The sequence below is a fragment of the Microtus pennsylvanicus genome, chromosome 9, assembly GCF_037038515.1.
Source record: "Microtus pennsylvanicus isolate mMicPen1 chromosome 9, mMicPen1.hap1, whole genome shotgun sequence".
Classification (NCBI taxonomy): domain Eukaryota; kingdom Metazoa; phylum Chordata; class Mammalia; order Rodentia; family Cricetidae; genus Microtus; species Microtus pennsylvanicus.
Window position 1 is genome coordinate 108,976,561 of NC_134587.1, and position 15,390 is coordinate 108,991,950.

The 15,390-nt window shown below is 57.1% G+C and overlaps 2 protein-coding genes across 2 annotated transcripts; both read right to left on the minus strand.

Annotated features, from left to right (window-relative positions):
• Positions 1-496: 496 nt before the first annotated feature.
• On the minus strand, positions 497-4,279 carry Cist1 (colon, intestine and stomach enriched 1). Its single transcript, XM_075984576.1, has 4 exons — positions 4,130-4,279; positions 2,188-2,598; positions 1,207-1,367; positions 497-1,105 (listed from the first exon to the last, which is right to left on the minus strand). The coding sequence occupies exons 1-4, from the start codon at positions 4,215-4,217 to the stop codon at positions 1,058-1,060; spliced, it is 708 nt and encodes a 235-aa protein (XP_075840691.1). The 5' UTR covers positions 4,218-4,279; the 3' UTR covers positions 497-1,057.
• Positions 4,280-5,201: 922 nt separating this feature from the next.
• Iqcn (IQ motif containing N) lies at positions 5,202-14,276 on the minus strand. Its single transcript, XM_075984577.1, has 3 exons — positions 11,862-14,276; positions 10,878-11,822; positions 5,202-6,167 (listed from the first exon to the last, which is right to left on the minus strand). The coding sequence occupies exons 1-3, from the start codon at positions 14,274-14,276 to the stop codon at positions 5,202-5,204; spliced, it is 4,326 nt and encodes a 1,441-aa protein (XP_075840692.1).
• Positions 14,277-15,390: the final 1,114 nt, after the last annotated feature.

Here is a 15,390-nt window from a genome sequence, read left to right on the forward strand (position 1 = left end):
AAGGGCAGGCCCTAAATCTTCTGCCAAAGACACCAGTGGTGTGTTGGAAAAGCTGGCTGCCTGGAGGGTCCCCACCACGAGCTGGAACCCCTGCTGCAGTCTGTTGGTACCTCCTGCCCCAAGGAGGCTTGAGGCTTGCTGTTAACTTCATCTTCTTCCAACCATCAGGAGCCCCTCCTCCCTTCACAGCTACACAGGCCTTGTGCTCTTCAACGTTAAACAAGTCCGTGCGTCTCCTACCACAGGGCCTTTGCTGGAGCTGTGTGAGCATCTTAAAGTGATGTGGGTTTGTGGCTTTCCCCAGTCTGCTTCCCATTAGGTTAGGTCATCTATGTCCTTAGAGAGTGGCCACACAAGGATGCCTTCTGCCCTGCGGTCCCATCTAAGTGCTCCCCCACCCTCCAGCCATCACCCCCAGGAGCGCAGACACAGGGTCACCTGTGGGACTGTGGCCTACGGTGCATAGGCGCTAATTACTATTGGTCGTGTGGATGCACGGCCCAGGAAGCATGCATGAACACTAAGGACTTTATTTAGTTTATATTTATGTTTTAAATGTGTTCTGCCTGCATGTATGCCTGTGTATCTATCACCGGCGAGTCTGGTGACCGCAGAGGCTGAAAGGGTGTCAGATCCCCGGAACTAGAGTCACCGGTAGTTGTGAGCTGCCATGTGGGTGCTGGGAACCCTGCTCCTCTGCACAAGCAGTCAGTGCTCCTAACCACTGAGCCATCTCTCCAGCTCCCCAATTTTTTTCTTTTATTAAGACAGAGACTCATGTAGCCCAGGCTGGCCTCAAACCCCCTATGTAGCCTAGGGTAGACTTGAACATCTGACCCTGCTGTCTCTACCTCCCAAGTGCTGGGTATACCCATCACCCCTGGATTGACTTGATCTTTGAGTTGAGGACTAGATGTGTGGGCCAAACTGTCCTGAAACTCCTGGGCCCAAGCCATTCTCCTGCCGCAGGCTCCTCCCCAGGTCAGTGCAGTGGGGACTTTCCCAGCCACTGCTTTTCCCAGGTGTTATCCCCACCCCATCTCCAGGCCTCTGAGAGTCAGGACTGTAGGTGATCAGCAAATGGCAGCCTCTGGCTCACACTGCCCTAGAAGAGGAACAGGCATGGGTTAGCATTGAGCAGCACAGGGTTTTACTGAGGTGAATGTCTAATGAGAAGCCACCCAACCCCTAGGGAGCCTGTCTCACCATGGATACTGTGTCCAGATTCTGAAAAGCTGCTGCTTCTCGGTTACAGTGTCTCACAGCAGTAAGCACAGAGCCCACCAGCAAGACAGACACAAGCAGACAGACAGCGATCACCACGCCTGGGTTCCTATGTGCTGTGGGGATCCACAGGCTGTCTGCATCTGGGGAGAGGAAAGAGTCAGCCTTGGCCAAAGCCACACCCCCAGTTCCTGAGGTACACTCCAGGGCCTATGCTATTACTTTATAAATAAATATATAATTTCATGTGGGGTGTTCTTTTTTCATTTGTTTTTCCTTTCTTTCTCTTTCTTTCTTTCTTTCTTTCTTTCTTTCTTTCTTTCTATCTTTCTTTTTTGAGACAGGATTTCTCTGTGTAACAGTCCTGGCTGTCCTGGAACTAGCTCTTGTAGATCAGGCTGGCCTCAAACTCACCGAGATCCTCCTGTCTCTGTCTCCTAAGTGTTGGGATAAAAGGCACACACCATCTCCATCTGGCTTGTTTTTCTTTTTTTTTTAAGATGGGACCCACCATGTGGCCCAGGTTGATCTCAAACTTGAGGTAATCCTTCTGCCGCCTTCTCCTGGTGTTAGGAATACAGGACTGGGCCACCGCAGGCAGCTACAACTAGATAGTGCAACCTATCTTTCTTGCAAATAGCTGTGACCTCAGGAGCCAGCACACACTAGTGAGTTAATAAGGGCACAAACGGGCTGAAGAGATGGCTCAGAGGTCCAGAGTCCTGAGTTCCATTCCCAGCAACCACATGGTGGCTCACAACCATCTGTAATGAGATCTGGTGCCCTCTTCTGGCCTGCAGGCATACATGGAGGGAGAACACTGAATACTATAAACAGAAGGGTTGAAGTGGACCCACACACTCCCAGGTCTGTGTCGCCCCCTGATGACTGGTGCCAGAACTGCAGCCAGGTTCCAGTCCTGTCCCCCATGTGGGGCGCCCCCCCTCCCCGCCTTCCACTCACCCTGGCTGGGGCTGGACACAGTAGGTGAACCCTGTGGAAGCAAGCTTGTGAATTGGGATATGGTGGTCGGCTCAGAACCTGGGGAGCCAGAGCTGGGGAGAGAGGCTGTTTCTGATTCTGGGGAGGCTGAGCCTGAGTTTGCTCCTGTGGAGCTGGAGCTGGAGTCTGGAGTGGATGTCACTTTCAGATTCAGGGAGGTGGAGGAGACAGATGTGGACTCTGGACTTGAGGTGGAGGAGACAGATGTGGACTCTGGACTTGAGGTGGAGGAGACAGATGTGGACTCTGGACTTGAGGTGGAGGAGACAGATGTGGACTCTGGACTTGAGGTGAAGGAGACAGTCGTGGACTCTGGACTTACAGCAAGTGATTGTGTTCTTCCTGTTTCCCAGAAAACTGAAAAGGCAACACCTGCGGGGAGGGGGAATGGAGGTAGGCGGGGCAGTGGTGGCACACACCTTTAACCCCAGTACTGGGGAGGCAGAGGCAGGCAGATCTCTGTGAGTTCGAGGCCAGCCTGGTCTACAGAGCAAGTTCCAGGACAGGCTCCAAAGCTACAGAGAAACCCTGTCTCAAAAAAAAAAAAATCAAACCAAAAAACAAGGAGAGGTGTTTGGGGTAGCGGGGGGGAGGTGGTCTGCTCATGGTTTGATCTCAGTCCTGCTCAGGAAAGCCTTTCTTTTCTCCTCTCTCTCTCTCTCTCTCTCTCTCTCCTCTGTCTGTTTTTTTTTTTTTTTTTTTTGGTTTGATCTGCCTGATGCTCAGATCTGGGCTGGAGTGCCACCTGTAAGGAGGCAGGCACTGACTGTGACTCCCGCTTTACAGAAGAGGGAAACTGAGTCTCAGCTCGATTCCTCAGGAGAAGGTACCACCCCATCAAGGTTTCTAGAGCTTTGAGAACTGAGGAACTCTGATCTATACTAGGATTTGAATTCTGCCCCAAATGCTGGCCACAAACTCTACCATTGAGACACACCCCAGCCCCTGCCAATCCCAGCAATCAGCTCTTTAACCCACACACTGTGTCTGGAGGAGTTCAGAGACCGTGGAAAGAGTTCCTGATCCACCCTCTACTATGACTTCCTTCCCAGATCCGGGCGGCTCCAACCGGGTGTAGGGGCACAAGGTCACTCATGGTGGCTTTGCCCCTCCCATGCCCTTTCTTCCCACGATGGATGATCGGTTTCCTCCTAGTCTCACCCCACACAGTAGATATGAGGAAATAAGGTCTCTGTGCTGCCCTGAGTGCGGGGAGCAGCGCTGAGCTGAGTCCTCCCACTCCTCAGTCTCCCTGGCCGAAAAGCATCTAGGAGTGTGAGTCGCCGTTGGGAAATCTCTGGGAGAGTGAAGTTGGCTCAAGCCCCATAGCCCACCCCAATCCAAACTGGAACTCTGAAGGAAACTAAGGTCCTGGGTGAACTGGAGAAACCAGAGAGTTCAGAGGGGCGGCAAACACCGAGCCTATTAAGTACCTAGCACTGAGCAGGTCTCACGGTTTACTTGAAAGCACACACAGAGTAGGGCTGTTCTGGGCAGTGTGCCTGGCATCGCACTTTCCCTCAGTCTCCAAAATGGAAGTCTGGCGGGTGCCAATCCCTGTTAATCGACCCTAATAAGGTCGTCCACAGGTTGGAGCCAGCTCGGCTTCCAAAGATAAATGTGGCACTTTTGGAAATGAAACCATCACCTACAATAAACTCAGCCGTCTCGGGGGTAGCTGTGGGGCCACTGACTTCTAGTTGAAGCCCGATCCCTTGCCCTTCCCACTACCTGGGGTGGGGGGCGTCCTCACTGAAGTGTCAGGGAGGTCACTGGCCTGTGTCCCAGCTCAGATGCCCCTCAGGGGTGGGTACCAACCCTGCTGGTGTCTGGGAGGGTCCGAGCCCTGTGTCCCCAGCCCCGCTGTCTCTCGGAGTCACGCCATTTTCCTCCACCAGCTTACCTGTGACTACAAGGACGACAGAAGAGTCTCTGGGTCTCACTAGCAGCAGCACGGCCAGCGCCAGCGGCAGTAGCCCGGAACCCGCCATTCCCGCCGAGCGCCCAGGCTGCAGGTGCGCGGCCAGGTGGTAGCTCGCCCGCGCGCCCCCTACCGGCGAGAGCGGGGTGCGCAGGGCGCTGGGTTCCCTTCCCACCTTCCCTGTCCCCAGCCACTCTGGGACAGCCCTTCTACGGTCGCCCCAAACCTGAGCTGAAAACCCTTGTCTCTGGCTGCCAGGATCCTCCAGACTGGGGCTGAGGATGCCTCTGTCTCTCTCCGGCTCACCTCACTAGTGGATACTAGAACCTTCTAGCGGTTTCAGAAGGAGGTACTCTCAAGAGGAAGCCTAAGTGGGTTGGGCCTGGCCAGGCATGTTTTCACTGTTTGGTTGTTGATCTTTGTTTTTCAGATATGGTCTCACCATATATCCCAGGCTGGCGGAAAACTCCTGAGTCTCCTGTCCCCACCACTGGTGCTGAGGTGACAGGCGTGTGCCATCATACCCAGCCAGACGCGGGAGTGTGTATGTTTGTGTGCATGTGTGTGTGCATGCTATGTGTGTATGTGTATGTTATATATGTGTGCTTTGTGTGTGTGTAAACGTGTGTGTGTGTGTGTGTGTGTGTGTGTGTGTGTGTGTGTGAGAGAGAGAGAGAGAGAGAGAGAGAGAGAGAGAGAGAGAGGGCCTGGGGGCAGTGTCAGTTCTTCCTGTCATGGGGAAGACAGGTTTAATAGCAAGCACCTTTACAGGAGGGGTCATCTTGCTAGCCCCAGATAAGCCACGCCATTAGCTATGTGACACACAAGATTCCACGCTAGTGACCTGTACACCCTGGAAAATAATTGAGGTTCCCTAACCCTGGCTGCAGATCCCACAGGGGCTGGAGCTGCTGGGATTCAAGCCTCTGGCATGCTAGACTTTCCCGTTGTGTTTTAACTCAAGACACGTGACAAGGGCAGGTTGTAGTGCACTGTATTCATAAGAGCCACAGGACACCACGACCACCAAGAGTCTCTGCCCACAGCCAAGCTCCTAGACACCAGGCCAGTGCAAAGAGTAAGCCCTCGAGGTACGGCGTGAAGTCTCCCTGGAGATGTTCCACGGGCCTCCTGTCCCCAAGAGGGCATCCGTGGTGAGGCAGCTGCGTGTATAATGTCCCCTCCATGTGGCCTGAACCATCTTGGCTGCAGACTGTTGCTGGCTCAGCTGTCGGCGGGTCCGGTAGCCCTTCCAGGCCGCCTGAATGAGAGTGGCCGCTCTGTGCTGCTGGCTGAGCAGGGGACACTGAGCAGAGGGCACTGCCCAGCGAGAGCCAGACTGGCCTGAGATGCCCTGGCCAAAGCCCTGCACCACGCGAGTAGACAGTGTGTGGCCACACACATGGCAGGTGCGTGGCTGGGACCCCACGAGCATCACAACACTGGGTGGACTCGCCACCCGAGGACCCAGGGCCTGGCAGACGCTGCAGACATTGGGTTGACAGGACAGGAAGCAGCGGTGCTCAGAGCTGTTCCTGGTGTCAGAGGTCCCTTGGGCTCTGCCACGGTGCTCAGGCCACATTGTAGGGAGCAACACCTGGTGGGCCCGGTCACGGCGAGTGCAGTAGCCGCGCCAGGCTGCCTGGATGACGGTGGTGGCCCTGAGCAGCCTCGCCAGGTTTCGTCGCACACGGTAGCCGCGCCACGTAGCTTGGATGACGGTGGCCCACTGATGCCACAGCTTCACAGTGCGGCGCACCAAGTAGCCACGTGCACAGGCCTGAATGGTGACGACAGCCTCGAGGACAACTTTCTCCATGGCACGAATTGACACCAGCAGCTCAGCTGAGGGCTTGTGGTCCAGCGCTGCCTCTGCCCCCGAGGGGTCCCAGGGCCTGTGGCCCCCGCTGGGATGCCACGGGCCTTGGGGTGGCCCAGCACTTGCCGCGGCTCTGGCCGATACGTTGGGGACTTTGGAATTCCATGACTGGCCAGCAGCCAGGCCAGCATCCACGGGGCCCTGGGGTACAGTGAGGGGTGGGGATACCTTATTATGGCCAGTTTTAGGGTGTGTGACAAGATGGGGGTTGTGGCCGTGGCGTGTGTAGGCATGGGAGACCAGACCAAAGCCAATTTGGGGAGTCTGGCTGTGGGCTGTGGTGCGGGCCTGGGATGTCCCGTCCAGGCTTGTTTTGGGCATTGTGATATACTGAAGTCTGTGGCCATAGAGCATGGCGGGGACTTTTCGGGGACCCTTATCAAAACTAGTTTTAGGGACTGTGACATGATATTTGTAGCCAAGCGGTGCAGTGGGGATTTGGGAGCCCCCATCATAGCCAACTCCAGGGCCCGTGACAAAAGTGGGCTTCTGAGCTGGGTGTGTGATAAGGGTCGGACCTGTTCCTGGCTGGCCCGAATGTACAGTGTCGTGGGCAGCCTCATCAAGAAGGGGTCTCCGGGAGCCATTTGGTGACATCTCTTGAACTCCTATGCATGCTTTCTGTCCCCTTCCATCTCCCACCATGGGTGACCCCGAAGACTCCTTGTGACTCTCTGATGACAGCTGAGATGCTGGCTTCTGTGGGCTACTGAAGGGTAGCAGTCTGCCCATGGAACCTTCTAGAAGTTCTGAGACAAGGCTGCCTTGGATGGAGCGGGAGGACGTTCTAGCGGCGGTGTGGTGCTGGGGTTCTCCCATCTGGGAGACACCGAAAGCCCTATTTTTAGTTGGAGGTGCTAAGTTAGTCCCCCCTGAGCTCTGGAGAATGCTGGGGTCTCCTGCACTGACCTCTGACTCTGGTGGCCACTTGGCTGTGCCAGCAATGCCGGAACTCAGCTGTGGTGGCACCAGGATTACATTGGAAGCTGGAGGTAGGCTTGAACTGCCAACCACAGGGACCTCCTGCAGGCTCGGGTGCCCAGAAGCAGGGTGGATGCTTGGAGGACCACCACTGCTTTCTGAGGATAAGGGCTGAACAGAGGTGATGCTGTTGGCTTTGGGGTGCTCACCTAAACTTGGGGCCTGTACAGGAACTGGGGTGATACCGCTAGCTCGGCTGGGAGCCTCCTTTGCCAAAGCCGCAAGTTCATGGCTCTCGCCTCCCATGGTGCCAAGGCCCATCCTTGGGATGATTTCGAGACCTTCAGATTTGACAGTGTCTATGCCAGACTCCAGGGTCCAGGACACCATATCATCGACTTCTCTTAGCTTCGGCAAGGTTGGGTTATCAACACCCACAAGCTTTGTCATCCCAGGGTCTTGGCTAAATTGTGAGGCACTTAACAAAACTCTGGGCAAGTGTTGTTGGTCCTGGGCCACTTTCTGGACTTCTGGGACACTGGCCAGGCTGATGACCTGGGGCGAAAGGAAGGGAACCCAGGAGCCCTCTCCAGCCTGTGCTGCCTGATATGGCCGTGGACTGATGCCTGCCAGCATGGATGCTGGAGCCACAGAGCCCAGGGACATGCTAGGACCTATCCCATTGGCCACACTACCTGGGTGTGGGCCTGGAGAATGGGACCTTGGCAAAGGTTTCTCCTTACTACCACTGGTCTCTTGAGGGTGACTAGGGGCCATGCCAGTGACCACAGAACCAGGCGGGAGGCTGAAGGCCACATCACCAGCCATAGCATCTTGGTAGGGTCTCCAAATCTCACCGCTAACCACTGATTCTAGAGGTAGATTCTGGGCCTTGACACCCACCATGGACTCTGCGGGGACACTCTTTCCTATGCCCCTGATCACAGACCCTTGAGGAAGGCTGAGAACCTCACTTTCAACCACAGGCTTGGGCATGTTTCCATCTACGGAACCCTGGACCACAGCCCCACCCACAGGAGCCACCGCTGTGTCTGGAAAGACCACACCTGCATACCGGCAGCCAGGTGAGACCACGGTGGCCACAGAGAGGAGCTGAGGGTCTACACAGGTCTGAGAGAAGCTGGTGCCCAGCTGGGGTGGGAAGAATTCGGATGGCAGCACAGATGGGCACGGGCCCTGGCCCACACCTGTAGTCACGACAGCCATGGGGGTTGGGTTCTCCTTCTGGCACATACTCAGCAACAGTCCCGTAGCCAGAGGCCCCTGGGGCATCCCTGGAGCTATGCCCCTGAACCAAGTCTGACATGGGACACTAGCCCCTAAGGCCAGGCCACCATCCTCTGCAGGCACCATGGGCTGAACTACCTGACCTGGGGGCCCCTTGCTGGACCGTGTCGGCTCAGAGTGGACGGTGGCATCCTGAGGGCTGGCCTGGCCTCTGATTTTTTTGTCTCCTGAGCTGTCGCAGACTCCTAGATAGGGCTGGCCTAACCTGCTCACACACGGAGAGGGCATGGAGGGCTGGCTCTGAGCTGCACTGCTGTCCTCACGTGCACACTGCTGGGGGCCCAGAGCTGACTTGCTGTTCCCACGACCCACGCCACACACCACAGTGGGCGGCAGCAGGCTCAGGGTTCCCAAGGCGGCCACAGATGTCTGCACAAGATTAGAGCACAGTCTGGGAGCCAAAAGTGGGGAGCTCAGACTGGGGGGCGCCCTGTTGGACAGGGGCATCTGGAGCACTCCAGGGACCAGACCGCTGGCTGAGGTTGGCTGCCTGAGGGCTGGGGATGCCCTGTCGGCCACGGATGCATGGGTTAGGGTTGGGGACATAACACTAACCACAAAAGGCTGAGCTAGGCTTGCAGACACGCTCTGGGGCATAGATGGTTGTACAAAGTTTGGGGTTACAATCGTGGCCAAACAAGGTTGGGTGAAATTTGATGGCAGGCTGTAGGGCATAAATGGTTGGAAAAAGTTCGGGGATACCTCTGTGGCTACAGATGTCTGAGCTGACTTTGGAGACCCCGCACCCTGTACAGGCATGGGAGAGGATCCAGGAGGTGGCCAGCTGTTCACAGGGGACTGAGTGACACTTGGGGCCATGTGCGTAGTGGCACATAACTGGGCCTGGTTTGAAGCTACCCCACTGTTCACTGCCTGGTTGCCTAAGGCCACTACACTAGTACCAGGTGCCTGGGTAAAGTTTGAGGGTACCCCAGAGGCCATATGTGGTTGGGTATAGATTGGGGATCCTCCACAGTACAGAAATGGCTGATTAAAATTTGTGGGTAACTCATAATATATCAGTGGTTCTCTCAGCGTTGGGGACACCCCAGTGTCCATAGATGGCTGGGCTAAAGTTGGGAACACTTTAGCGGCCACAGGTGGATGGTTCAGACTTGGGGCCCCCCCAGTGTCCATGGATGCCTGGACCAGGCTTGGGGACACAGAACTGGACTCTGCAGGCTGCGGTGAGCTAGGACACAGCCCCGTAGCTTCTAATGGTTGACTTTGGCATGGTGGTTCCTCACTGGCTTCAGGTGCCTGGCCAGGGCTTGGGGCTCTCCCATCAGCCAGTGTGTCCGGGGGAAGGGGAGGATCCAGCCGAGTGTGGACCTGGCGACTCCTACCCCAGGGAGCAGTTGTGTCCCAGGAGAAGGCCTCCATCAGGTCTCTAGTGCTGTACTCGGATCCACTATCTGAGTCCAAGTGAACATTCAGGGCCAGGCTGGTGCTATGGAGGAGGAGGGACCCAAGTTCCAGGGGCGGCTGTTGGGACGGGTGTTCCGCCTGCTGAGAACCGATTAGCCCTCGTTCCAGCTGCCCCTGGGGCTTGTGCCTCGCCTCCCTGGACTCTTTCAATACTGACTGCGGGCCCTCCTGCATGTCACCTTCCCTGCAACCTTCCAGAACTTCGGAAGGAGTCAAACTGGGTGGCGAGGAGGGACTGCCTGAGCCGCCGCTCTGCAGGGAGCTGTGAGAGCCACTGCTGTTCTGGCAGTGGGCAGCTGAACCCCTGGGGTAGCTCTTGGCTAACACCATCTGTGGGTGCTGTGGGAATGTGGGTAGTAACTCATCCAGAAGGGACATGTGATGGCCAGTGGCCTGACCCTGGGGACAGGATGGGGTCAAGGACACTTGGGGATGCCTCTCCTGTTTTGGGGTGGACGTGCAGGAGACTTTTTGTGATTTAGAATTTACGTCATCAATCTTTTCATCTGTTATGTTCCTCACTATGGTGACCATTTTCTTATGGCCCAGCGGTGACACTAGTCTATGACCCAATGGCAGAGCCTGCCTGTCTGGCTGGCTTGGTGAGGAACTGCGACTCTTGACTCTGCAAGAGCATCGGCCACAGGAAGACATCTTGTGTGTCTCCAGGTTCACACACTGACACTCACTGCCCTGACAGGGGGCAGGGAGCCACTGGGGCGTGGGGTGTTTCCCACCACCCACACCACTTGAATGCTTGCTGGCCACCATGCCGCCCTGTCGGTTCGACGCCCATGGGTAGGACACCCTGCTGGCCACAGGTGGCTGGGAGCTTGGAGTTGTGCTGCTAGCCACTGACGGCTGCTCACTGCTTGGGCCTGCACCGTTAGCAACAAGTGGCTGCCATGGACAAAGAGGTGGTTGTTGGGAAGGTCGCTTGGGGACATGGGGACCCTCACCACATGCCATGGGGTCAAGATCCAATGGCCTCAGGTACAGACCAGAAGAGTATCCCAAATCCCTCTCCCGGGACAGTGGAGGACACTGATAAGTGCTGGTGACCATCCCTCCAGAAAAGGAGCCTACGGGGGGCTGTGGCAAGCAGGGTGACCCCTCCAATGTAGTCCCATCCCCTTTCCCCCACAGGATCCCGTCATGTTGCCCCCAGGACAAGCCCTTCCATAGTAGCCTGACCTTGCTACACCGTGCTCGGACAGGGCCCAGCGCAGGTCCCCACGCAACTGACAGACTCCCGCTGCAAGCCACCTCCACTGGGGCAGGCGCCGTGGTCATCCGGCTTCCCACCGTTTTCGAGGTGGCCTTGGGGAGGAAGGTGCCTGTCCTCTGGGCCATCTGGGCCAGGGATTGAGTGAAAACAGCTCCCAGCTCACCCTGGCACAGCGCCTGGCTGAGTGTGGTCCTCTCATCTTCCGTCAAAGCCTTGCACAGGACCTCAGCCAGCTTGCCCTGTGTGGCCTTGCTGAGTTCTGGACGCAGCTCACCACGGGACAGGGCCCGGGACAGGGAGATGCCCAGTTCACCCCATGACAGTGCCTTCATCAGTGCCATTCCCAGCATGCCTTGAGGCAGGGCCTTGGCCACAGAAGGCCCTAAGACTTCCCGGGACAGAACCTGGCTCAGCGCTGTCCTTACTTCTCCCTGAGAAAGTGTCTTGGCCAAGAGTGTCCGCAGGTCCTCGGTGGAGCCCAGCATGGTCACCAAATCTGCACACAGGGATGCAATGGACGCCGCCAGGTCTTCACGGCAGGACACCGCCTGGCTGGGCATAGGGGGTGGAGGTGGGGTCCGTGCCTGTCCGCTGTCACCCCAGGATTCTCCATTGCACACAGGGTGTCCAGAGGGAGTCAGCAGAGGTACCTGCATACCTTGGGTATCTGTGGCCACTGAGCGTGGGTTCTGTGTGGCCTTGTTTTGTACGTGGCTTTGGAGCTGGGGCTGGGTCCTGCTCTTGTCATCTGGCTTGGCACGGAGTCCAGTGTTAAGTGTTCCAAAATATTGCCAGAACTGGACAGATGGCTTGGATGTGCTCAGGAGTGGCTGTGACTGGGCCTTACCACTGAGGTCAGTGGCAGGGTGGGCAGCCAAGAGGCACTTGGACGTTTCGGAGGTCAGTTGGGCCTGAGACTGAGCCTTCACCAGCCCCATGGGCAGATGGGCCTGGGACGGAACCCTGGCCAGACATGTGATGAGCTGGGCCAGGGATGGGACCTTACTGAGTTTCCTCGGGGGACACACCTGGCACGTGGCCTTGGTGATTTTGGTGTTTGTGGTCTTTGCGTGCCCAGCAGGTGGAGGCGGCTGCAATGAGTTTCTCATGGGGTGAAAGTACTGGGAAGTAGAGGCAGGCGGACATGTGTTTGGGTATCCTTCAGGGGGGACGAAGGTCAGCCCCAGGGAGCGTGCCTGAGGGGAGCCTGTGGCTGGACACGACATGGCTAGAGGAGCTCGGGACATGGAACTGTTCTGTTCACCAGCAGGGTGGAGCTGGGTTGTTAGTGACATCAGGTGTGTGGCCAGGGGCAAGGAGGACAGGGCAGCAGAGGGACCTACGGGTGAGCACTGTCCCTCAGGTAGGCCTGTGGCCAGCCCAGATGACAAACAAGACTGCGATATGGCTTTAGAAAGGGGTGAGGCTGGCAGGGGCCCGGGGTGGCCAGGGAGTGGCTGGGCTTGGGAGGTAGCCTTGGTCAGGGGGACAGCCAGCTGGGCCTGGGACAGGGTCACGGTCATCTCTTCAGGCATATACACCCTGGAGTGCACCTTCACAACCTCTGCCTTCTGCTGGGTCTGAGTCAAGGGTCTGCTCCTGTCTTCTGCCACCTTTGTCCAAGACAGAGCCCTGGCTACAATGGCCATGTTAGTCTTGGGAGCTGCTTCCTTCTTGGGTGCCCTTGGGGGCCCAGGCTTCATCTTCTCTACTTCCAATGGAGACTTGGCTGGAAGTTTAGGAGTTACAGTGCCTAGATGTCCGTGGGGTCCACACCTGCCCTTCTCCTCAGGCAAGTACGCCTGAGAAGTCACCTTGACGACCGCAGTGGTCTCCTTGGTGCTCACGGTGACCTTGGCCTTTGGGCTGCTCAGGTGAACCTGGGATGGGGCGTTGGGAATTCCAGCAACCACTGAAGTTTGGGGTGAACCCTTGGGACTTGAGGCTGTCACTGTAGGGACCAGACACAGGGTCCTGAGCACAGCAGCCACAGAGCGTATCTGAGCTGGCGTCTTGGTTATCATGGCTGCCAGGCGAGTCTGAGGTGAGAGCTTGACTGCAGGGCTTGGCTGGGAGGAGGCTTTGGATGAAGAAGACGTCGCACATGTCTGAGGTTGACTTCTGGTCACTGAACGCATCTGGGGTGAAGTTTTTGCCATCCTGGGACCAGAGCCAGTCTGAAGTGGGCCCCTATTGACAGAAGCCCCTAGGCGTGGTGAGGCCTTGACTGTGGAGGTCACACCAGATCCTGGGGGCTGTGCCCTGGCCATGGGGATCACAGAGCGCACCTGGGGTGGCGTGCTAGAGAATGAAGGGTTGGGTCGTACATGAGCCAGGGGCCTGGTCTCTGGGGAGGTCGGGCAGCTTGGTGGCTGCATCTTCATGACTGTCCCTGGGGATGTGGGGTAGGTCTGCAGTGGACCCTTGGGTGCTGTGGTCACTGTAGCCACTGTGTCCAGGGCCACTGGGCACACCTTGGTAGGAGTTTTGTTGACCGGATACATATGGAGTGGGGCCTTGGGGACATCTGCTTCAATGTGGACCTGGGTCTGGGTTTTCAGGGTTGCATGGATGGCCTGGCCATATCTCGCGGACGCTGCTGACTCTGGGGTCCCCGACTTGATGGTCCTGGAAGCCGCGTGCCTGCTCTTCATGCTGTCCCCTTCCAAGTGCCTGACGAGACAGGAGCTCCTGACAGACTTGGTCAGCATGCAGGGTGGATATTTGGGACCTGTGAATCTGCCAGTCACAGGCTGCTGTGGCATGAGGCCACCCCTGGGGGCTCCACCGGCACAGGGACCTGCTGCTGTGCTGTGTGAAGGGACCAGGTTGTCGGAGGACGGAAACTGAGTCTCCTTGCTCACCATGACTGGCGGCTGGTCCTCCGGGGCATGGAAGCGCACCTGCTGTGGAGGGTGGTAGGGGATGTTGTCCTCCTCTTCCTTCTTGGCTTTCCTTACAGTCAGCTTGTTGGAGCGCATCAGCCGGCGCATGCTGAAGCGGCGCCAGGCCTCCTGGATAGCCTTGGCTGCTGTCATCTGTGAGATCAGCTTCTGCCGCAGCCGGTAGCCCTTCCAGTTGGCTTGGATGACGGTGGCCGCCCGTGAGACCATCATGTCCATTTCATCTACCAGGATGTTCTTGAAGGCCTGGCTCTCCACCATGGCCCTCAGGTGGGGCACCTGCCGTGACGGTGGTGCTGCCAGCTCCCTCGGCAGACAGGACTCACTCTGGGTCTGAGGAGATGGCTTGGCCACTTTCTCTTGGTAAACAGGGGTTGTTGGCTGGGGCTGGGGGAGGCATGGCCCACTCGATGACACGCAGCTTGGGAACAGGAGTGGGGCTGCCGGCTGCATCAATGCCATTCCTGAGCGGAGAGGCAGAGCCTGGGGGGGCGGGGTAGGGGGAGATGGGCAGACAGACAAACAGACAGGTGAGTGGTGGGTGGATGGAGAGCTAGTGGGGGTGGGGTGCGTGTGAAGGGGTGGTAGAAGGAAGCGTGGATGAGCAGCAGGGACGTGTGGTGGTAACACACTGTGGGTGGGGGTCACTGAGGGGAAGCTGAGGAGTACAATCTGGAGATATCCGTGGATTACAGGGGCAGAGAGAGCGATAGAGACCCAGCAGCCCTTGGACCTTTAATCTGGGCATGAGAGGCCACTCCTCAGGGCAGGCTCAGCTGTCTCCTTACCTTGGAGGTCATAGAGGTGGAAAGGAGCAGAAGGTGTAATCTTGGAAGCCGGCCTGTAAGAGGAGGCCGTCTTCAGTTCTTCATTCCAAGAAATGTGCACAGCAGCGCCCTGGGCTGGTTCTGTTAGAAATACCAACAGCGGCGGGAGGAATATGAGCTCAGGTCATGGGAGCATGGAGTCGGGAGGACCATGCGGGGGCAGGATGGGAGGCAGGATGGAGGAAGGAAACCCACAGGAAGGGGTGCCTACTTGGCAATTAATACCTGGGCTTATATAACAGGGGTTAGGAGGGTCCCAGGACACATGAGAGGTGGGGGAGAGGAAGGGGCCCGTGTCTTTATTGTCTAGAAAGGCGAGAACAGAGCCACACGTCCAGGGCACTTGCAGTCCACAGGAGCAGGGTGGCTCAGTGTGGGGAGCAACTGTGCCAAGCTGGATGAGCCAGAGTGGGAGGACATAACCAACCCTTGCCAGTCACCTTCTGCCTTCTGCACATCCACAAATTAATACATGTCAATCAAAAAAAAAATAGGCCAGGGGCTGGAGAGATGGCTCAGTGGTTAGCAGTGCTGTGGCTCTTGCAGAGGACCTGGGCTCGGTTTCCAGCGCCCACATGATTCACAGCCATCTGAAACTCCAGTCTTAGCAGACACGACACCCTCTTCCGGCCTCAGTAGGCACCGGGCACACGTGTGGTGGTCATACACGCGGGGAAAGCATTTATACACATAAAAAAGGGAAAAGAAGACCAGCCCTGGTGACGCACCTTCAGTCCTATCACACAGGA

What these genes read in the sequence shown, in the direction of transcription:
- Cist1 (XM_075984576.1), bottom strand. Translation starts at nt 4,217, where the DNA reads ATGGCGGGTTCCGGGCTACTGCCGCTGGCGCTGGCCGTGCTGCTGCTA. An exon ending in TGTCGTCCTTGTAGTCACAG is followed by an intron (nt 2,599 to 4,129) that starts GTAAGCTGGTGG and finishes CCCTCCCCGCAG; the next exon opens with GTGTTGCCTTTTCAGTTTTC. An exon ending in TGTGTCCAGCCCCAGCCAGG is followed by an intron (nt 1,368 to 2,187) that starts GTGAGTGGAAGG and finishes TCCTCTCCCCAG; the next exon opens with ATGCAGACAGCCTGTGGATC.
- Iqcn (XM_075984577.1), bottom strand. Translation starts at nt 14,276, where the DNA reads ATGGCATTGATGCAGCCGGCAGCCCCACTCCTGTTCCCAAGCTGCGTG. An exon ending in TGGCCAGGGTTCCGTCCCAG is followed by an intron (nt 11,823 to 11,861) that starts GCCCATCTGCCC and finishes GCTCAGTCTCAG; the next exon opens with GCCCAACTGACCTCCGAAAC. An exon ending in TCCGAGCACGGTGTAGCAAG is followed by an intron (nt 6,168 to 10,877) that starts GTCAGGCTACTA and finishes ACTGTACCCCAG; the next exon opens with GGCCCCGTGGATGCTGGCCT.